General features: G+C 55.0%; 1 protein-coding gene across 10 annotated transcripts in view; it reads left to right on the top strand.

The window, feature by feature from the left end:
• ATP2B2 (ATPase plasma membrane Ca2+ transporting 2) overlaps positions 1–23039 on the top strand; it is a 363982-nt gene that overhangs the window by 333945 nt on the left and 6998 nt on the right. For 6 of the 10 annotated variants that reach the window (XM_032841666.1, XM_032841665.1, XM_032841664.1 and 3 more), the window contains 10 exons: positions 125–366; positions 1481–1715; positions 9768–9947; positions 10136–10223; positions 13242–13348; positions 13786–13977; positions 16555–16768; positions 18452–18663; positions 18822–18929; positions 20766–20948. In XM_032841666.1, the coding sequence (XP_032697557.1) occupies positions 125–366; positions 1481–1715; positions 9768–9947; positions 10136–10223; positions 13242–13348; positions 13786–13977; positions 16555–16768; positions 18452–18663; positions 18822–18929; positions 20766–20948 (1761 nt within the window). Of the gene's footprint in view, positions 1–124; positions 367–1480; positions 1716–9767; positions 9948–10135; positions 10224–13241; positions 13349–13785; positions 13978–16554; positions 16769–18451; positions 18664–18821; positions 18930–20765; positions 20949–22151; positions 22324–23039 lie in introns of all 10 variants that reach the window. The other 4 variants (XM_032841673.1, XM_032841670.1, XM_032841674.1 and 1 more) reach the window with 1 other exon arrangement.

The following is a 23039-nucleotide window of genomic DNA, read 5'->3' as shown; positions in this document are numbered from 1 at the left end:
CCAGAGCCAGGACTGGGTCTGGGATGGAGAGGGCTGAGGGTGCGGGTGGCAGGAAAGGGGGCAGGCTGGCCCCGGGGTCTGAGAGGCAACCCCATGTGAGCCTCCCTGGCCTCTCTCCCCGCAGCCCCCAGAGAAGGAAGGAGCCCTGCCTCGGCAGGTGGGCAACAAGACAGAGTGTGGCCTGCTGGGCTTCGTGCTGGACCTGAAGCAGGACTACGAGCCCGTGCGCATCCAGATGCCGGAGGAGAAGCTGTACAAGGTGTACACCTTCAACTCCGTGCGCAAGTCCATGAGCACGGTCATCAAGCTGCCCGACGAGAGCTTCCGCATGTACAGCAAGGGCGCTTCCGAGATCGTGCTCAAGAAGTAAGCTCCACATGGCAGGGCTGGGCAGGGGGGACAGGACAGGGAGCCGGGGATCACCAGGTCGTGCCGTGCAGGCTGTCCTTCCGGCTGGGCTGGAGGGCCATCTGGCACCCAGAGGTGCCCTTCCCAATGTCCCGCAGCAGGACCATCTCCAGGAGCTTCCTCCACTATTTCCTCTTGAAACTCTATAGAGACCCCTCCCCTTCTCGTGCCTACATCACAGGATCACCAGGAAGTTCCACCTGCTGTCCCTGTTAAATCTCCCTCATTCCCTCAGCACAGAAATGGTTGACGATAGTGACGTTCATTGTTAGCCAGTCAACTCTGGCTCCAGGTGCCAGAGAAAAGCCTGGGGAGCTAAGCAAGTCACTCCTGGTCCCTGGACCTCAGTTTCCCCACTCAAACCTTGATGAGATTGGTCTAGCCCAGTGGTTCTCAATCCTGGATACACATTGGAATCATCCCAGGGAGCTTTTAAAAAACCACTGATACAGGGCGCCTGGGTGGCTCAGTTACTTAAGTGTCCAATTCTTGATTTCCACTTAGGTCATGATCTCAGGGTCGTGAGATCAAGCCCTGCATTGGGCTCTGTACTGGGTGTGGAACCTGTTAAAAATTCTCTCTCTCCCTCAGCCCCTCTCCCCCAAAATAATAAAAATAAATTGGAACCTTTGGGGTAGGGCTCACACATGGGTCTTTATTTATTCGGTGTTCCCCCTAAGCCATTCTAATGTGTGAACAAGGTCCAGAACCACTAGCCTAGGTTTCATGCCCTCTGAAAACCATTTTAGCTGTGGAACTATTTTTTCAGATGAAATCTCATGAATATAAGACAGATCAAAGTAGATGTGCTCTTGCTGAATGGACTGGGGCAGATATGGCAAGAAGGCTGCCTGGTTTCTTTTTGGCTGGTCCTGATTTCATCCCTGCGTGGGGCCCAGGGGCCTGGACCAGCCCTGAAGCATTATGGGAGATGAAGTGGATGGATGCTGGATGACCAACCACAGCCAGCTGGGCATCACTGGGGACGGGGAGGGGAGTGAGAGCTGGTCAGACGGAGGACCCTTGGGCCCTTGGCTGGACCTTACCCAGCTCTCCCCTCGTCTGCCCCCAGATGCTGCAAAATTCTCAATGGGGCAGGGGAGCCCCGGGTCTTCCGGCCCCGCGACCGGGACGAGATGGTGAAGAAAGTGATTGAGCCCATGGCCTGCGATGGGCTGCGCACCATCTGTGTGGCCTACCGTGACTTCGCCAGCAGCCCTGAGCCCGACTGGGACAATGAGAATGACATCCTCAATGACCTAACCTGCATCTGCGTGGTGGGCATCGAGGACCCCGTGCGGCCCGAGGTAAGCCCCCTACCAGCAGGCTTGGAGGCGCTGGGAGTCCAGTCTGCTGGCAAGCTAGTATAAGTTGCCTCACCTCCCTGAGCCTCCATTTCCCGGTAGCATCCACAAGGCTTTCTCTTTACCTACTCCTAAACCCTCAGACTCCTGAGACCAGCGTAGGCCACGTTGGCATCGGTCTGCTCAGGACATCAGGCAGCCAGCAGGCAGGCGCTGCTTTGCCACGGGAGCAGCCCCAGAGCCATCCACCCAACCAGAAACCTCCCCTTGATCCCAAGGGATAAGCATGGGGGCTGCCCTGCCTTAGCAGCCTCTTGCCCCACAGGAGCCAGGATCTCCTATAGCACAACCATAGGCCTAGGTTCCAGGGTCCCCATAAAGGAGACACCCAGAAACTAAGTCACTGGTGTTCAGGAAAACCCCCAGTGTGATGTCACACCAGCAGGCAGAGTTCTGTCCATTCGGATCCAGTTTCCCAATCAATGTAGCCTAGCGGGCTTGCACAGTGACACAGCCCACAATCTCCCACTCTCAGATCTCCAGGGCACAGGGCCAGGAAGTTATCCAAAGGTCAGACTCCCAGGCGGAAGAGAAGAGGGATGATAGCAAACTACCCCCCCCGCCCCCCGCTGCCAAGAAGGACCCAGGAAGGTGAAATAGAAAGTGCACCTAAAGGAGTGCTCAGATCACACAGGTGTTCAGTCTCCTTTAGCTGCATCTGCCCCGGGCGGGAAGACGGAATTCAGTGCTGGAGTTCACAGGGTTGGGGGAGGATGGACATGGGTGCTCAGTCAGACTGCCCAGGCTGGAAAGGCTGTGGGAAGAAGAGAGGGCAGCCTCGAATCTCCAAAACGTTGCTGTGGGCAGGCAGAGTGAGTCCTCACCCTGGGGGGCCCCAGAGGGCAGAGCCCAGGGCAGGCTGGCCTCCACATCATCAGAGGACTAACACAGCTGCTGGGTCCAGGGCTGATTCCCAGGCCGGCGGGGACTGGGCCCACCTTGGTCTTGGCTGTGGAATTCGGTGATGGGGCCTCTCAGGGCCACCTTCCTCCACTGGAGGCAACTTCACTGTCCCCACTTGTCCTGATACCATTCTCTAGGGGTCTCTCGTTGTTCCCTGCTCCTTATGGAGCCTCCACTTCCACTTCTTTCCAGTGAAAAGGGGTAGACAAGTGTTTTCCAAATTCCTAGTCCTGATGTTGTAAGAGTCTGTGTTCCAAAGACCAAATGAAACTAGAATGTCACAGATGTGGACTTTCACGTTTTTGTAGCAACAAGAGGTGTCGTCGAGAGTGTGAGCTCAGGCCTCAAACAGACCTGGGATCCTGAGTCTCAGCATTACTGGCTATGTGACCTTGGGCCAGTTACATAACCTCTCTGAGCCTCTGTTTCCTCATCTATAGACTGGGGATAATAATAGTATTCACACATACACTTCCCAGGATACTATGAGGTGTCCGATCGTGCACATACCACAAACAGTCAGTGTCTGGCATGAGGTGCATGGCCCTTAAATCGGGTTCCCTTCCTCTTTGCCCGTCCCCAGTAGTTCAGAACTCTGGACCCAGTGACAGGTAATAGCCCCTAACACAGAGCCCGGCTTATGGATTCATTCATTCCACACAATTAAGTGTGGAGTGAATGAATGAGAATGAACAGGACTTGAATACCAGTCTTCCAATACTATGCCTGGTACTCATCTCACATGCTCACACCCTCCATAGACCTCCACAGACCTCTTCACTCCCACCCAGAGCCTAAAGCATCAAAGGCGATTTGTTGCCCAGGTGCTTGGCCCTGGAACCATATGTGTTTTCCTGCAGACTGTGTCTTTCCCTGGATAGACAGGCCATTTAGCAACCTCCCCACGGGATGCCCACTCATGACCTGCCACCAGTGGGTTCAGGCTTCCCATGACAGGCTATCCCCTTACCGGCACCAGGGACTAGTCTCCACATAGCAGACGGGGCCAGCCTGCGGCTCCCCTGTCCTTCTCATCCCCAGAGCTACTTGCCCATCACTGCGCCTCAGAACCATCCCCAAAGTGGGGTGGAAAGCAGCATCAGACACATACCTTTTTTTGGTCATGACCTGTGCTAATAAGAAACATATTTTATATCATGACTCAGTAAGCACATACACTTAACAAAAATAAGGATGTCACAAAGTAACGTGATGCCCTTGTATTTTCTATTCTCTTCTATTTCTCTCTTTTTTTTTAATGCTAGTCACCACCTCCTAAACTGATTTGACAATGCACTAAAGGGGTTGAGCTGCTGCTGACCTAGACCAAATGCCTCCCCCGGCCCCAGTGTGCAGGTGAAAACACTGAGGATAATCAGGGACAGTGAGTTTCCAGAAGTCTCGCTGTAAGTGGCTGAGCTAATCCAGATTAGAACAGGTTTTCTGCCTTCCTGCCCCAGGCCTTGCTCCTAGGTACCACAGAAATGAAAGGGCAAGGGGTTCTAAGTCAGGAGGGTGAGGAGAGGGAGGACAGGGCCTGAGAAGGGCTGAGCTGGGTCCTGGAATATTCCACTAATAGCATGATCATCCAGAGAAGCAGGCTTCAGGCACAGACTCCCAGCAGGGCTGGTAGCACTTTCATCCTAGAGAGCCCTGCCTTGGAGAAAGGGGGCCTGGATACAAGCCCCAACTGTGCCACTCACAAGCCACTTCCTCCTCTCTGTGCCTTGGTCTTCTCATCTGTAAAATGGGAGGTTGACCCAGATGCTCTTCAGATCCCTGCCAAGCTCCAACATTCTGAGCTGGCTGACGGGTAAATCTCATCCTGACACCTTTCTTTGCTTCCGTCAAGTAAGTGCATCCTTGTTGGTAACCTCCTCTCTGCCCTGGGCTCTCTCCCAGGATGTAGATTTCGATGTCATAAGCTGTCTTGGGGAGCAGGAACTTACTAGGCTGACACAGTAGGGTCAAGACACATGGGTTCTAATCCCGCCCCAGCCACTCCCTCACAGAAGGCTTCAGGCGCCTCTCCTCCCTGGGTCTCAGTTTCCCCATCCGAACAATGAAAGAGTTGGACATTCCCAAGTGAGAGACACCAGCACGGTTGCTGGTGACGCTACTCGAAAGTATAAAAGCTCTGACCTGTCAATTCACCATTTCCTAGTGGGGTGGGGATGGCTTTTGATTTATTTGGGTTTTAAGCTGATGGATTTATACACATGGAGCCAAATTCCAGCGGTTCAACAGACAAGGTGAAATAGCCTCCCATGCTCCCCTCCCCAGGGCCCCTGACTCCCGCCTCACAGGCAGCCACCGTCACTAGCTTCTGGGATGACCTTAGGGCAGTGTCTGTGCCTGCGGTTCAGGGCAGGCTCTCCCAGGCAATCCTGAGGCTGGCCAGAGCACAAAGGTCAGCCTGGGCCATTTGCGGGCTCCTACAAACATTTGCAGCAACTGCTGGAACACACACTACCCCCTCAGTTTCCCCATCTGTCGAGGGAATAAATGACGTTGCCTTCCTCCCTTGAGAAGACAGAAGACAGAACAGATCAAAACAGGCTTGCCGATCACCCCCAGACACATACACGTTTCTTGCTGGGTACGTTTTCCGACGCCGCTTGAAGACACCGCGGATGAAGCCATGAGAAGAGCAGCAGCCTGGGATTCACCGGGTTATCCGGGGGTGTTTGGAACCCTTGGAGTCACAGACAACGGGTGTCACCAGAAACAACAGATGTTTAAAAGCCTTTATTTAATGAAAACAGGAAGCGCCCATTTTCTGGCTGGTTTTCCTCCGTGAGAAAAATCTTGGATAATTTTAGCGAAAGAAGGAATTTTTTGTTCATTTTACAGTAATTTTGTCTATGTGGAAAGTATATTTCAGCCAGATCGGTGCCTCGGTGGCTTGGGTCTTAATCATCCCTGGCTCCTCAGTGTCCAGACCAGTGAGAAGTTCAGTAGCTGTTTGTCAAATGAATGACCCAGTGAGCAGTACAAGGAGAGGCTGAGTGTAGTTTAAGGAAGCACCCCATTGGGCTGGAGGAATCCAGAATGGTTTTATGAATAGGGGCATTTCACCTGAAAGGGGGAGAGACTCCCAAATTAAGGGAGAGAGGGCATTCTAGGTGGAGGGTACAGCTCGGGCAAACGCAGACAGGTGAAATTCTAGTGAATACCATGGACTTACGAGAGAAATGGGAAGGAGGGGAGCCTGGAGCTAAATTGGGAAGAGTAGGCATGTCCCCACCCAAATCCATTCACCAGGCCAGGCTTTGAGGGATTTCAGCAGAGAGATGTTTCATGATGACCCGTGTGCCCTGTGCCAGGCCCCTGGATGTGACCTGAGCAGTCGGCGGTCCCTGCCTTCCAGAGCCCACAGCCTAGTGAAATGCCCAGTAAAAGGGGACGAGTAAGTAGACCCATAGCATGTGAGAGTGTAAAGCCAGACTGAAGTACAACAAAGACGTCTGGCTACAGGGTCCACTGCCCAGTAAGGGAGGTGGCTGAGGCGGCCCTCAGGGGTGTCCAGGTCCATCTGGAATCCCCCCTACAGGCAGGTCACAGGCCTCTAAGGTACCTGACCCAGGAATCGTGGTGGCATGGCCACACCATTCCTCCACCCCAAACAAATGGCTGCCCCTCCCTGTCCCCAGATGCCAGGTGTGCCCCACCCCCCACTACATCTGTATCCACACCCTCGACATCCCTCCCCATCTCCTGGAGCAGAAAGAACAAGGAAGACAGACCATGGTCAAGTGCATTGCCAGCCATCCTACCCCCACCACCAGCATCTACTGTCCCCAGGCTTGGTACCATTTGCCCCTGCCACAGCATCACCTAGCCTCATCCCCACTTTACAAGCCAACACTCAGGTGGATCCCCAGGGCAAAGCCCAACCCAGGCTTTTGGTCCCTAAACCCTCTCTCCCAGGGGCAGAGAAACCTCCACCACACAGAGGAAAGTGTGGGAGCCAGAAAAATTAGCTGCCTCTTTTTTCTCCCTGAGCCAGCTTGTTTTGGGGAGCCCTAGAGGGTGGGGATTCCAAGCAGGCAGATTTCAGCTCCCTGAGACAGCCTTGAAAGCATTAGTCTTTATAGAACAGGGTTCCAGTCACCTCATTCCCAGCTCAGAACTTATCATGGCTCCCAGGCCTAGTACTGAGCCCCTGATTCCCAGCACCTTCTGACTGCAGGTCCTTCTCCAGCTTCATGCTTCCTGGCTCCTGCCCCACATCCTCCTCAGCCTCACCCCCTCCAGATCACCTGCCATGTCCTTTCTACAGCACCCTTCCCAACTTCTCTGCCAGTGCCTCTCATGGGGCACTTCTCTGTGGCCCAGGCCACAATGAAGCAGTCATCTGTGTAGCCCCAGCCTGGGCAGAGTGCCAGGCACCAGAGCCTCAGTTAGTGCTGACTGAACAGAAGAAACTCAAACATCCCCCTCTCCAGGAAGCTTTCCCAGATTTCTCCTCTCCCTCTACTTCCTTCTGAAGGAATGGCACCCTCCTCTGTGCTCCCAGAGCCCTTTGTACAGAGATCTTTACCAAAGACCCTGCCTCCTATAAGAGTATAGGCCAGACCCAGAGCACCTGCTCTCATCTGAAAGAAGAATGATTATGTGAAAGGATATGATAGACTTGTTCCCCTATGGAGTGGTCAGCCTTGGAAGGAGTGAGTACCCCAGGATCAGAAGCCTGCAAGCAAAGGCTGGCTGGCCATTTGTGGGATGCCTAGCCGGAGATCTGGGCAATGAAAAGAGTCAGAGTCATGACCTGAAGTCCCTTCCAACTCTAAGAGCCCAAGTATCTTTGAATCAAACATAACCTGAATTACTCCTTTGAAGGCAGGACCCACTCTCTCTGGGTCTGTAAAAAGAGGTCACATTTGCCTGTGTGAGCCGCTGCTGTGGCATGAAGCAGAGGCCTTGCTCACGTGGTCCCCAAGCCCCAAGTGGGCACCAGAAGCCTCTTCGGGCCCCAGAAATGCACCCAGAGGAGACCTGTGGTCAGCTTATCCTGCTCCAGCCCTCGTAACACAGAAATCACTACCTGTCACCACAGCTGGTCTCTGATACAGTTCTGGGAGCCAGAGGGGCCTCCTGGCCTTACTTAGCCTAGAGCTGACCTCTTCATGGCATTTGTTCCTTGCTCTGCCATGAGATGGCCATGCTCAGGAGTCTTGATTTTCTCTACAAGCAGCAGGGGGGAGCCCCTGAAGGAGAGTGACACCCAGGCTGAACTTTAGGCAGGTCGCCCACTGGTGGTCAGGTAGGAGAATGATGGAAGAGGGGCAAGGCCAGAGGGAGGGAGACTGAGGAGGGGCTGGGCGGTGACCCCGTGTCGGAATGGTGGTTCTCTGTGCTCCCAGAACAGCAGGGTATGGGAGGGGGCGGGAAGAGGCTAGAGATTTTCAAGATCAATCCTTGTTTTTAAAATTCCCAAGAGCAGGAAGGGGACCAGTGGGCAGGTGTTGTCCACAATCAGGTTATGAACCAATGTTCTAATTATTTATTTGAGTTTGCTGGGCTGCCATAATGAAGTAGCACAGATTAGGGGCCTCCAACAACAGAACTGGACTGCCTCACAGTTCTGGAGGCTGGAAGTCCAAGATCAGGGTGTTGGCAGGGTTGGTTTCTTCTGAGGGTTGTGAGGAAGAATCTGCTTCAGACCTTTTCCCCACCCCCAGTGCCCCCCTCCAAGCTTACAGGGGTTTGCTGGGAATCTTCAGCATTTCTTGACTTTTGGCAGCAACACCCAATCTCTGCCTTCACACTCATGTAGCATTCTCCCTGTATGTGTGTCTGGGTCCAAATATCCCCTCTTCATAAAAACCCCAGTCACATTGGTCTAGGGTTACTCTACCGACCTCATCTTGATTACCTTTATAAACAGCCTATCTCCCAGTAAGGTCACATTCACAGGCAGTGGGGGGTTAAGACTTAAATATATGTGGGGGGGTGCAGGGGGGTAGGGCATGGCCATAGTTCAGCCTATAACAGTCTTCAGACCCTCTCAGCAGTGGCTTGGCAGAGTAGGAATGGGAGTGAGCTCCCCAGGCACTGTGAAATGCAAGAGGAGTGGTAGTCAGACTCCACCTTTCCAAGCCTGAGATTCTAAAGTGCTTTGGTCTTCTTGTACAACTGGATTTTCTGCCCTTCATATGTCTTCTTCCACCCAAAGACATTTTGCAGCAAATAGCAAATATTACCTTATTATTTTATCTTTGGTCACTGCGCATGGGTCAGAATCCCTTGTTCAGTTGGTCTGTGTTGTGTGTGAAGACCTGCAGCAGCTCCAGGCTGGTTTCTGCATCTTAATCACTGAGCAAATAAATCCACAGCTCTGCATAGGAGCGGGGGGATGGGGGGTGCTGTGCAGGGCTTACCCTCTCCTGACTGGCTGCATCTGCTCTGGCCTGATTGGCCCAGGCATCCGTCTATCATTCATTACAAGCAGAGAGGACAGGAGGCAGTCCTTACTCTCTCATGTCAAGGTCCTATTTTACATTACGTATAATCATTTGTATTTATTCAAAGCCAGTGTCACATTTTGTAAATGAAATTCTCCCAAATGCAGTGCCCCCACGCCCCCAGCCAAAACAAACAAACAAACAAACAAACAAAACAAAACAAAAAACCTGAAAATGTGTGAACATATTTCTCACTGAGTTCACAGGAACTGTGCATGTGAATAAAGTAGGGACACATTCCTCTGTATAACAGTGTTCTAACCCCACCTGGGGTGTTACTGAGGACTTTCTCAGAGTCCTTGCCCCTAAGTCAGGATAGCCCGTGGTTTCATCTCAGAAGAGACCATCATAGTGTTAGGTGGTAGCTGCCTGGGACTCTGCTGAGAACTCTGAGACCACATCAGGGTTTAATCAGCAGATTCTGGGATTGATTAACAATGCCTGCCATGGACACAGGATGGAAGAAGAGGGTCTACATGCCATATGTGCTGTCAGCATCTCACAGTCATCAAGGCCCCTTCCACTAGAGCTGCCCATGAACAGGGCTCACTCTGGAATCCATAAGGGCAGTGAGGGCCTGCCCCAGGGGTGCTCACCTCCACTGCTCCTGCCCCCCCACGGCTAGGTCCCAGAAGCCATCCGCAAGTGCCAGCGGGCAGGCATCACCGTCCGCATGGTGACTGGTGACAATATCAACACGGCCCGGGCCATCGCCATCAAGTGTGGCATCATCCATCCTGGGGAGGACTTTCTGTGCCTGGAGGGCAAGGAGTTCAACCGGAGAATCCGCAACGAGAAGGGGGAGGTACTTGCCCAGCACATCTGTCAGAGGGATGAACTGGGGGGTGGAGGGTGCTGCCTGGGAGGCGTGGGGGCTGCATGACTGTACAGAGGTCAGCCAATGTGCCACTCAGAGCCCCGTGACTTTGGGTGAGCCCCCTCCCTTCTCCAGACCTCATTTCTCTCTCTGACCCTCTCCGCATCCCTCTCCAGATTGAACAGGAGCGAATTGACAAGATCTGGCCAAAGCTCCGGGTGCTGGCTCGCTCCTCCCCAACAGATAAGCATACCCTCGTCAAAGGTAAGACTTGGGGGGCAGTAAGGCCAGGATCCCCTCCTCTCCTGGTGCCTGCAGCTTCTTTCCAGGAGAGAGGGCTTTTGCATGGGGCTCCCCACACCTGGCAACACCCTTGTCTCACCCTCACTGCTGTCCTGGGAGGCCCTCTAAGAGCCCTAGTGATCTGGAGAGGTTGTGAGTCTTCTCTCTAGTTTCCGCTTCTAGGAAGCAATGGGACTGGGTCTGTCTATGTCCAAAACTCTTAGCCTAAGGGTCGGATAGGACCCACAGACATGTTGTGGTTGGCTGGTATAGTACCTTTTTTATGTTGAATTTAGATGACTTTGAACAGACTCTCCCCTCACATTCGAATCAGTCTTCCCTGCTCCCCAATGTCTGCCATCCAGGTGACTTCACTTCTTTATGTTCTCGGTCTGCCCCCAGAGCTTGTGGATTTGAGACCCTTGGTCTGCCTGGTGTCTGAGGACCCCAACCAGCATCTGTAATGGGGACCCGCAGGGTGGGCTATCCTGGGAATAGCAGCCTGAGATATGAGGCCAAAAGCTAGCATCCTTCTCCTTCCTTGTCTTCCTCCAGAGAGAAGGCGTACCACCTGTTGAGCCCATGTAGGTGGCCAGGTGCTGGGCATTTTTAGAGTCATACAGGCCTGGCTTCAAGTCCTGGCGTGCTGCTAACCTGTTGTATAGACTTCGGCAAGTTTCTCCTCTCCTGGAACTCAGTTTCTCCATCTTTAAGATGGCCACCAAAGGGCAGGTTTCTGGCTGAGGTCATCCCTGGGGCATCTTGATTCCTCTCCCAAAATGCTGCCCAGGACATTAGTGGAGGCAGATCTGTCTTGGGGACAGAAACACAGCACCCCAGAATCACAGATACCAGAGCAGGAGGCACCCCCAACCCACCTCCATTTCTTCTTCAATGACTCATTCATTCAATTACTCATTCTCTTGATACGTGTTTTTGAAGTACCTACTAAGTGCCAGGCCCTGCTCTTGGCAAACATGGTCCTTCCCTCTTGGAATTCATGGTCCAGATTCCACCCAGCAGACATTAAATAGATTTCCTTGCACAGACCTAGAGGTTGTATTGGTGGAAGAGAAGGGTGCGGCCCTCTGTTGGCCTCTTATTCAGGCTAGGGATGGATGTCACATCATAGGCCATCGAAGGTGGGTTGAGGGTCCAGGAGAAAGGGCCTGTGTTTCAGGCGGGGCAGAGAACTGCACTGTGAAAGACCAGAGGCAAAGATTTCCAGACACCTTCAAGAAGTAGAAAGAAGCTCACTTGGCCAGGCAGGAGGAAAACTCAGCGCCTTCTCTGCTCTGGAGGAGCATGTAGGAAAGTGGAGGGAACCAGGGGGAACAAAGGCATCAAATGCCCAGTAGACAGAGACTGGAGGCTGAGTGTTGACCAGGAACTTGGACTGCTGCCAGCCAGGGGGAGCAGCCCAGGATGACTCCCAGAGCACATGGCCTTGGAGCTAGGCCTGAAGAGGGTGGAACTTGGACACATACAAAGGGCTAGGGGAATGGTTGGCGGCTACAAAGTCTTCTCAATTTGGGGACATTTCCCTCATCCCACAGATGTTACTTGCAACACAGAATAGGGAGAGACACATACCGGAGCTACAGTGATCTGATTAGGGCAGGTGAGGGTCCTCAGGGAGTCACAAAGACTTCCCCAGGAGAAGTGGCATCTAAGCTGAGACTACAGTTGTGGGACAGGCACAGCTAGCCGAGGGAAGAGCCCGGGCAGACGGGTGAGGGAGCCGGCTTTGCAGATAGTCATTCCTGTGACTGGAGCACAGATTGAGAGTGGCCAGAGACAAGAGAAAATCAGAGAATGGGTGAAGCCTGACCACCAGGGATTTCAAACTTTCTGATTAGAGCTAAGAACATGGATGTCACCCTAGGCCAGTGTGGGTAGTGATAGAATGACTTTCAGCTCGGGGGGAAGGGACAGGTCAGTCCTGGGGGTGGGGGGTCGAGAGAAATCCCAGCACTGCTGTGCAGAATGGACGGGTAGCTGGGGAGCAGGGGGGATGCTGTTGGCACAGGGGGTCGGGACAGAGAAAAATGAAATTGTTCCTGTGGGATCTTGGAGCGGAATCTGCAGACATCAGTGACAGATGTGAGGTGTGGGGTAAGAGAGGCTCATGTCAAGAGTGACATTCAAATCTCTGTCCTGTGCATTAATATATCTTCTCAAACTCCACATGTGCCCAATGATGACACCCTTCACCTACTCTTTTCCACTCCCAGCTCAGTGACCGGGCCACGTGCCGTCTGTTTATTCTATTTGTTGAATATTTTCTTTTTATTTATTTTTTCTTTTTTTAAAGATTTTATTTATTTGAGAGAGAGAATGAGAGACAGAGAATGGGGTGGGGGTGGAGAGGAGCAGAGGGAGAGGGAGAAGCAGGCTCCCCCCTGAGCAGAAAGCCCTATGCGGGACTCCGTCCCAGGACCCCAGGGTCATGACCTGAGCTGAAGGCAGATGGTTAATCGACTGAGCCACCCAGGCTCTCCTGAATATTTTATTGAGGGTGAATGTCTGGAGAGAGGTCAAGGCCAGATGATGGATTGGGGGCCATTGGCAAATGGGACAGCCCAGGCCTCCTCAAGAGCAACTGAACCCCCAGGTAGAAGGTGCTGAAGGAGCAGATGGTGGGAGAAGGGAGGAGCTCCTGGAACCCAGGCAGAGAGAGAGGCGTTTCCAGCTGGGATGGCCACCCGTGTGGCCAAGGGCTGCAGAGAGTGAAGAGGGTGCTGGAGAGACCATCAGGGCCCAGACCACAGAGGACCACCAGCCAGCATGGGGCTCAGGTGCCCAACATCCCCAGCAGGTGCCGGCAGCTGTGGGCAAGCCTGGAGCTGGGAAGAGCCACAAGAGGGGGGAGGTAGGGCAGGGGCCAGAGAGGAGGCTGGGCCCGGCCTGGGGTCCTCCCAACAATCAGGGCCAGCCCCAGGCTGCCTCTGGCCCACAGAGTGTCCCAGAGCCCTGACACACTGCTGCCCTGCCCCACAGGCATCATCGATAGCACGCACACCGAGCAGCGGCAGGTGGTGGCCGTGACCGGGGACGGCACCAATGACGGGCCTGCACTCAAGAAGGCTGATGTGGGCTTCGCCATGGTAGGGGCAGCTGGCAGCGGGCCCCAGGGTGGGGACTGGCAGGAGCTCCCAGGCAGGGGGTGTAGGCAACACAGCCTCAGACTGGCTGTGTGGGACCACCGGTTCACACTCCGCTCACCCACCATCTACCTCACATGCCCAGTGCTCTCCAGGCTCAGCCTGGCCCCCAGGGTCTTCCTGGAAGGGTGGAAGAGGGCTCCCTGCCATGATGGCTGTGGGAGAGGACGGGCTATGGAAAGGCTTCCTGAGAGCAGAGTTGGCCTCAGGGCGCTGGGGCTGGGAGGAGAACATGCACACACCCTGTGTGGTCTGGCCGCGCTGGGCAGCTGAGAGAATGCATGTGCGTATAGGACTGAGGGTGTGCAGGGCATGAGAACAGCATTGCTTGAGCTGTGTACCACCACCCAGCCGCCGCACACAGGCTCCTGTCCCCACAGGGCATCGCAGGCACGGACGTGGCCAAGGAGGCCTCAGACATCATCCTAACAGATGACAACTTCAGCAGCATCGTCAAGGCAGTGATGTGGGGCCGCAACGTCTACGACAGCATCTCCAAATTCCTGCAGTTCCAGCTGACGGTCAACGTGGTGGCTGTGATCGTGGCCTTCACGGGTGCCTGCATCACGCAGGTGGGTCCTCCGGGGCAGGGGGGAGCGGGCGTGGGGGTAGGCGGGCAGGATGGGGCATACCAAAGCCTGGGGGAGCCCCTACCAAGGACCAGGAGTTGCATCACAGACCTCCAGCGCAAGCACCAGCCCAAGGAAATGAAGCTCAGCTAGGTGAGGGGCTGGCCCAGGGTCATCTGGCAAATAGGAGATGTCAATCCTCACCCACATGGCTGCCTGACCCAGTCAAAGACCTGGTCCTCCCTCCAGGAGGCAGAAGAGGTCGTCCTCGAAGAAAGGCAGAGCCCCCAAAGGGAGGCAGGGGCCAGGCAGGGCCCATGAGGGGATCAGGCTACCAGCTGGGGGCAAGGGACCAGCAGGGCCCTTGGGGGGCTTAGTTCCGTCAGGAGTGTGGCAGGAGACGCCTGTTTCCTTGGAGCTCTGAGGCCAGGTTGGGGCTCTTTGTCACTGGGAGAGGTAGTTGTCTGTCAAGATCACCATCTGGGGCCCCATCCCAAGCTCAGGGGAAGCCAGCCAGCAGGCCTGAATGTCTTCAGCCTCACTGTTTCCTTGCCCAGCCCCATGAGGCAGAAAATATGGTAATCCCCATTTTACAGAAGCAGAAACTGAGGCTCAGAGACTAGACCAACCAGGGACCTGCCATTGTTCCTGCAGCCTCCTGCTTTCCCCTCTGGGCTGACAGCCTGGCCTGGGGAGGAAAGGGCCAGTATTCTAAGGCCTCCTGGCAATCACATGGGTAGACAAGCTCCTATGCAGAGAGGAGCCCCAAAAGTCCAGAAGGCAGCACTTCCCCAGAGAGCTTTGTGGCCTTAGGAATGTTGCTCCCCTCTGCTGCATTCTGAGCCACTGGGGCTGCATGTGGCAGCACCCAGTACCATATTCTGAGAGTCAGAGCTGTGAGGTGGCTGGTGGGTTCCTCTGCTGAAAGGATCCACTCCTGGTCTGTGGATGAGAGACTCCCTCTAGTGGTGGCTAGGGAACACTCCCACAGCACCCTCGCTCCTGCAAGGCTCCTTGGGGGACCCCACTGATGCCAGATGGGGAAACAGGTTCAAAGAAGACTACCAGTTTGCCTGAGGCTTTAGATTGAGTTGGTGGCAGGGCCATGCAGGACTTGATGGGAGATGGGGGGCCCTGACCCCAAGGCACATGTCAACAGAGAAGGCTGATGAGCAGGAAAAAGGTGCAGGACACGGGGAAGGTGACTGCTCTGGGGCACAGGTGGAAGAGGCAGCCTGGAGGAAGGGGCTCTGATGAATCCAGGAGGTGAGTGAGTGTATGGGGAGCAGGCAGAGTGGGCCTCGGGGGCTGCACTAAGAAATGATAGAGGGGTGAAGAACTGCTTAGTTTAGGCTACTAGGCTTACAGGGTCAGTGGGCTTCCTGAAGGAGGTGTTCCACCACGGATGAAGCTAACACCAGAGGGGGAGGCCTGGGCTGGAGAGAGGGTGACACTAGGGAGAGGTGGGCAATGCAAGCCAGGGGACAGGTGTAGAGAGGAAAGCAGGCCTAAGGAAGGGGCCGTGGAGGGCACAGAGTTAAAAGACTGGGGAAGAGGAACCCTGAGGGAGAGGGAAATGGAATGTTCAAGGAGGAGGAGGAGGGCCAGGAGAGTGGGGTCAGGGGCCAGGAGGAAACTGTGGCCAAGCGAGGCAGGGAGGTCAGCGAGAGGGGGCTGGAAAATGTATCTCTCGACTGGTGACAGGAAAGGTGCTGGTGACCTTGGAGAAGGGGATTCAGGGGACATGGACAGGCCAAAGTCTGGCTGCCAAGGACAAGATACTTGGGGGTACAAGGGGACAGTTGATCAGCTCCTCGAGGCAGTGTGCCCCACATGATATGATTGTGCACTGAGCTGTATGACCATATGATCCCAGTCTCAGCCAGAGAGAGACATGGAAGGATCCACACCAGAATGTGAATGGTGGTCGCCTGTAAGTCACAAGATCACTGACGAGTTTCAGCTTCCTCTGTTATTCCCTACTAACCTGAATTTTCTACCATGGATGTATGTTATTTCTGGAATCATAGATACACACAATAATTGCTTAAGGTAAAGTGGGATGATGAGGTAAGAAGGAACTGGGTGGTAGTAACAAGGGGACAGGTGTCATAGGCACTGTTGGTGGGACAGCAGAGACCAGAGCCACGGATAGTGGAGGGGAAAGCAGCAGCGGGAGGCTGAGAAGACAGGATGTGTGCTGAAGACAGGAGAGAGCTTGGCCTTAGCCAGGAGAGATGTGTCCATGGGGGCTGAAGGGACGGACAGCACATGGTGGGGAAGTGGGTGAATTTACCAGAAGGCAAGGAGCTGCTGACCATCAGGCCTGGAAGACTCAATTTTCTCCTTGGGGGAGAATGGCGCTCAGGTCTAGGCTGTTCTTCAGGGAAGGGAAGGCCCAGCAGACCTGCGGGGGCCTGTTCAGGAGCCCAGCGGACAGGCCAGCTGAAGGCAGACCCACTGGGCAGAGCCAGCTCAAGACACCAGCAAGAAGCTGCTGAGGCCCACACTGGGCCCTTGGTAGCAGCAGGTGTGGCTGGCCTCCCCTGTGACAGCCTCCCCCACCACTGCTGTCCCCAGGACTCCCCTCTGAAGGCCGTGCAGATGCTCTGGGTAAACCTCATCATGGACACGTTCGCCTCGCTGGCACTGGCCACGGAGCCACCCACTGAGACGCTGCTTCTGCGGAAGCCATATGGCCGCAACAAGCCCCTCATCTCACGGACCATGATGAAGAACATCCTGGGCCACGCCGTCTACCAGCTCACCCTCATCTTCACCCTGCTCTTTGTTGGTGAGTCCTCCACCAGCCCACCTGGGATGCCCCAGACTGGACCCGGCGTTCTGGAGTCACACCCGCCCTCTTCTCTGCCGGTGAAGTCATAGGGGCCCGGTGCCATGCAGTGAGTTGCTCAAGCTCACATAGCAAGTCTTGCGCAGAGCCGGGCCCTGTCTCAGATCTGGCCAACCCCAAAGCCAGGGCTCTTCCACTGATGACAGCTCCAGGCACAGAGTACACACTAGGCAAGATGGCACCCAGGTGCTGCTATCTGCCCCTCACAACTGCCCTGGAGGGGCCTGAGGCTCTGGCCCCTTCCCTGACTCATTCCTGCACTTCTCTGGGCCCCGTGCGGGCACCCTCACTGACCCCTCCTCGGGGAGGGAACAAACACCTGCAGAGCCGCCCATGATTTCCATAGCATTTTCCTTTAGGCTGCTTGCTTCGTTTAGGTCTTCCCTGCACTCAGCCAGGCAGGCGCCTGTCCCCATCATGCGTTACAGGGAGTGCCTGGAGGCACACAGTGGTGAGGGGACCTGCCGCCAGACTGAGGAGCCTGGGTAAAGACTGGGCCTGGATCCCTCGGGTGTTTCAGAGAGGACGCAGGCAAAGCCTACCCCTGGGTCACAGAGAGGCCCAGCGTGGGAAGGGGCTGGCTCAGTCACACAGGGAGTCGGGGCCAGCCAAGAGTTCCCAGTCTGGGCAGGGCCCCTCCAGGTGAAAAGCTGGGCTTTCAATGCCAACGGGCACTTGTCCTCAAGGTCTAGGGTACAGATGTGGGTTGGGCATGGATCCTATGGCTTAAAGGGAAGTCCTCTTACATAAATTTGGAAGGAGATACATTGGCAGGACTATTGTCAAGGTTATCTTTAGAGTCTTCAAAGAAGCCGTGTGAATGCAAAACTAGGAGAGAAGGCTGCCGGGTAGGGGAGGAAAGGGGGCCAAGTTCCTGGTTTATTTGCTGGCTTCCCCCTTGAGCACCTACTCTCAGCAGCCTTGAATTCAACTAGACACCTCACACTCAGAAAACCCCAGAAGGCCTCCTGGCACCTGCTGAGACAGCTTTGCTAAGAGACATAGAATAGCCTCGGGCCTGTCATCAGTGCGTATCCACACAGCAACCCAGGGGCTACTCTCCACCCATCCTGTGATAACTCAAATACAAGAGAACGAGGCCATGGGACTGGAGCCAGCCTGGCCTAGAAGCCCCAGCCTCCACATAGCAATCAATATATCCTAGAAGAGCTCCAGAAGCTTCCAGGGGTCGCAGCAAGGGCCACAGTCAGTTACAAGAACCATCACTTACAGGGGAGCCCAAGGCCATGGCCTCCCACCAGGGATTCTGGTTCACAACCCATTCTCCCAGTCTTCCCAGTCCAGATGAGTTTGCCAGCTGGAGGTCACTTTCATAAATAGCGTCACCTGACAGGACAGGTTAAGGCATTCCACTTTTAACAGGTTTCCACAGAAAAGCAGAATAAAGTTCACCCGACGTCTCTCTCCCTAGAGAAGAAAGGGCTTTGTCATCCCTCCACGCACACTCAGGACCACCCAACAGTGCAGCCCCCCACCCCGGTATCCAGAGCGCCGCCTGTCTCCACCTGACCCACCAGTCTGTGCAGAGGAGGCCCCCACTCAGGGCCCAGCGTCTCCCCCAGCGAGGCCCTCAGCCCCGCTCCCACCCTCTCGGCTTGGCAGGTGAGAAGATGTTCCAGATCGACAGTGGGAGGAATGCACCCCTGCACTCACCGCCCTCAGAGCACTACACCATCATCTTCAACACCTTCGTCATGATGCAGCTCTTCAATGAGATCAACGCCCGCAAGATCCACGGCGAGCGGAATGTCTTTGATGGAATCTTCCGGAACCCTATTTTCTGCACCATTGTGCTGGGCACTTTTGCCATCCAGGTAGCCAGGCCCCCACCCAACCTGGGCCGGGGTGGGCAATGAGCAGCCAGAGCCCCTTGGCTGTGCCCTGCGAGCCCAGACCCCTGAGTTGGCCCCTGACTCACTCTCTGTGTCTCTCCCCATCTCTCTCTGTCCCTGTGCGCCCCTTTGACCTCCAGATAGTGATTGTGCAGTTTGGGGGGAAGCCGTTCAGCTGCTCTCCCCTGCAGCTGGACCAGTGGATGTGGTGCATATTCATCGGACTGGGAGAGCTTGTCTGGGGCCAGGTAAGCTCCAGGGGGGTTGTAGGAGCTGGACCAGGAATCCTCCAGTCCCAAGAATGGGTCCTGACTCTGCTATGGACTCGGTGTCTGACCCTAAACGAGGCCCCCCCCATCTCTGGGCATCTGAGCAACGGGGGTTGGCCCAGGTCCCTGGTCTTTCGGGTACCACCACTATGATTTTTGCCTTCTGTCTATTATTTGTTTGAAAGTTTCTTTCAATCAAACCAGTTTTTTTTATTGGAATTTGTTTCAAAAGGTAGCTTTATATTATTAACATGATTAGAAAATCAGTATCATTTACCATAAAGAGAAGCTAACAAAATAAAATAATAACATAATGAGAGCAATGTTATTAAACTCACACTCGATGTCATGGCCTGCAAAGGCTCAGAGCCTAAAGCCAGCTTGTTGTTTAAGAGGATAATTAGTAAGTGATATGACACCAAGCAGATTCCTTAAGAGAGCTCCGAGGAAATGTAGGAGGAGTGAGCTCTGCCTTGGCTCTGAGTGACGCAGTGCTGGGTCTGATATCCTCTCCCACTTGGGGGAACCGTGGGCTGGATGCTCTGTGGGGGCCCTTCCAGCTATGACCCAGAACATTCTCCCACCAGTTCCCTTCGCTACTTTTGCCCAAATCCTAGGCATGTGTGCACACACGTGCACGTACACACACACACACACACACACACACCCCTTGCCAGCACTCACTACTTGCAGGCTGACCAGCATGCAGTGCTTGTTAGAAGTACCTGGAGCCAGATCTGGGTCAAAGGGTCTCTATTTCCAAGATGCTCCATCTTCCAGCTAGTGGGAGCCCCAAATGGCCTGAGACATTGTCCTTGTCTTCAAGCTGTTCCAGGCTTGAGTGGAAAGTTGCAGTAGCAGAAATTAACTAGAAGATAGGAAGAAATTTTAGTTTCATCCAAAAGGTCCTTCTTGAAACTTTGGAGCTTCTTTGGAAAGTTGATAAACTAGATTTGACTTAGAGAGCCCATTCCCTGGGCACCCTCAGAGCCAGGCCATCTTTATCTGCCTGACACCCACACCTTCAGGGAGCTCTTGGCATCCGGGACAGCAGACTGCTAATGCCCGAGGATGATGCCAGGGGGCAATGCTGAAACCTCCAGGGAACCCATGAGTCTGTATGCAGGCCAGCCCTCATCTGTCCCTACAGGATATGAAAGGAGCCTCTGATCTCTGCCACCTCAACCTCCCCATGGGGCCTCGCTTTCACACCTCAGCCCCATGGACAAGCCCTTTGGAGGGCAATTAAGGGTAAAAGCATATCCCCTACTCATACTTCCTCCCATTTCTGGGAGGGCAACCATTCCCTGAGTCCCAGGACTAGCTGACCCCATAGTACCCAGGCCCTGCACCTCTGTTGCCCATACTCAGGTATCACAGGACCCAGTGATCAGCAGGAAGGAGCCCAGGGACCTGTGGGCCAGCTGTGGGCCAGGTTCATGCGCAGCAACTTAGACACACCATCTTGCTTAATCCTCAAACTCTGAGACTCACCCCCAGCTTTACAGATGGGAAAACCACAGCTCAGAGAAGTTAAATGACTTACCCAAGGTCACATGACCTAGAAGGTCTGGGGTATTCAAGGTCACACCTGTCCAGCTCCTATAGACCAAGATTTTCCACTGTGCCCCCAAACCCTGGATGACTGAGTGAATTACAAAGCAAATCAATAAGAATTATAAAAGGCGGAATTGAGAAACAGGTAGGATGAGTTAAGGCGCGAGCCGAGCATAACTAAGTGGGAAGGGGTGGCAGGTTGGGGAGGAGGCCACCTGAGGGACAGCCCCCATCACCCTGACGCTGGACCCCCTGCAGGTCATCGCTACCATCCCGACCAGCAGGCTCAAGTTCCTAAAGGAGGCGGGCAGGCTCACACAGAAGGAGGAGATCCCAGAGGAGGAGCTCAATGAGGATGTGGAAGAGATAGACCACGCTGAGAGGGAGCTGCGGCGAGGCCAGATCCTGTGGTTCCGAGGCCTTAATCGGATCCAGACCCAGGTACAGGAGGCTCCTGGGGCTGGGTCACACCTAGCCAGGGTGGGCGGGGGATGGAGGTGGGCGTGCTCCGTGCCACCCCACAGGCCTGCAGAGACGGAGCTCTGGCTCTGCTCTCTCACCTCGCCAGCCTTCGGTACACCCTTGCTCCCTACATGCACGCTCCCGTGACTGCTAAAGAAGCTGCAGCCTCCTTAGGAAACTTCCATCTCACCCCCCAGACCAGTGAGGGCTCAGCCCGGGGGTCACACCTGCCATGGGTTTCCGGGGGAATGACCCTCAGTGGGGAGGGGGCCTGAGTGCTGAGGTGAGTGCGGGGCTCCGGTCAGGGGTGTGGGGCAGCCACCAGGAGGGGCGGTGCAGGGCTGGACACGAGTCGATGTGAGGCCAAGGCCAACCCCAGAGTCTCCCAGGCCCGGGCATCAGCCTGCGAGATCCGGGCATCTCTGCACATGTGGACATATTCCCCACCAGGGCCTTCAGACACTGCCCTCCAAGCCTCTGCCACAGGGTCACAGCCACTCTGGGTTTTCCCCATGCCTACACAGACACGTACGTGCGCAGCAAGGGCACACATGCCAAGCACATGTGGGATGGGTTTCTTCCCAGCGCCCCCACACACAGGCCACACGCTGTCACATAGCCCTCTGCCCAGGCTGGAGTTCTAATCCAGGTTGTGTGTTCACAGCCCTGTGGGATGAGGGACACAGGGGACTAGGAAAGTAAGAGAGGGTGGGCCTCTTGCCCAGACCACACTTAGGTAACCAAGAGTAGATCGCCTGGGCTGCTTCACGCCCACAGGGCGCTCCTGAACATTTCCTCATTGGCATTCACAGCGCCCCCCTCCCCGGTTTTAGGGGTGACCGAGGTTCAGGAGACAGCCCTCTCGGAGAGCTGGGGTGGGGGGCAGGGGAGGTGTCCCACCCAGAGCCTCCTGACACAGCCAGGATTCTCCTCCTGCAATGAAAACCCCAGCGCACAGCCCTCATGGCCAGCCCTGCCCGGCACTCTGGGGCCTACAGAGGGGCCTGGCGCCGAGCAGATGTCTTTCAGAGCCTTTGAGTGTGTCTGGTAGTCTTTGTTTGATTTAAGTCACGTTGTCGTTGTCACCATGGCTGCGGCTGTGCTCGTGCCGTTGCGCCTGTCAATCGTGTAGCTGTGTGTCCGTTCTTCTCGCAACTTGTCTCGTTCTCTCCTCCGTTGCAGATTGAAGTAGTCAATACTTTCAAGAGCGGGGCCTCCTTTCAGGGGGCCCTGCGGAGACAGTCCTCCGTCACCAGCCAGAGCCAGGACGTAGCCAATCTCTCTAGCCCTAGTCGCGTGTCGTTGTCCAATGCTCTTTCCTCTCCGACCAGCCTTCCTCCTGCTGCAGCTGGGCGTGAGTGTGAATCCTTACTGCCTCGGGCGCCACCGACGCCAGTGCTGGGCGGGCAGGGGCCGGGGCACCAAGGACATGGGGGGCAGTCGGTCATGGCGAGGCCCAGGGGGCTGAGGGGACACCATCATTGAGGAGGGTCCCCGTTGGTCAGGAGAGCATAGCCAGTCATGGGGTGGCCGTCCCTTGGTGGGCCAGGGTTGGCTGGGGTCAGGGTCAGGGACTTAACCATTCAGTTTGTGGGTCATGAAGGTCAAAAGTGGCCAAAAAGGTCTGGGTCAGTCAAGGATTGGCATCTGGTGGGGAGTTTACAGTGAGTGAGTTTACAGTTTACATGCTCTAGCCCACCAGAGGGTCACAGTGGCCAAGGGGGGGCAGTCAGCCAGGACAGCAAGGAGTATGCCAATTGGTCTAGTGCCATACTCAGACAGGAAAAGCCTGGCCTATAAGGCCAAGGTCAGAGTTGGCCAGGATATCAGAGTCTCACAGTTAGTTAGGTGAAGGGTTACCATGGGTCAAGGCCATCAGGGATCCCAGTCCGTCACAGTGAGGTCCAGCCAAGTGAGGGGTCACTATTGATCAGAGGTCCCAGTCAGGGAGGAGTCCCAGGCCACCAAGGAGTTCACAGACTGAAGGCCCCAGCCACGGTAGTTCAGAACCCTGTGCCTTCTTCCCTTACACATCCAATGGCATTAACTGCCTTACACACTACTACCCTG

Source organism: Lontra canadensis, unplaced genomic scaffold, assembly GCF_010015895.1.
Source record: "Lontra canadensis isolate GAN:19392208 unplaced genomic scaffold, GSC_riverotter_1.0 scaffold124, whole genome shotgun sequence".
NCBI lineage: Eukaryota > Metazoa > Chordata > Mammalia > Carnivora > Mustelidae > Lontra > Lontra canadensis.
This window is presented reverse-complemented; position numbering and strand designations above follow the sequence as displayed.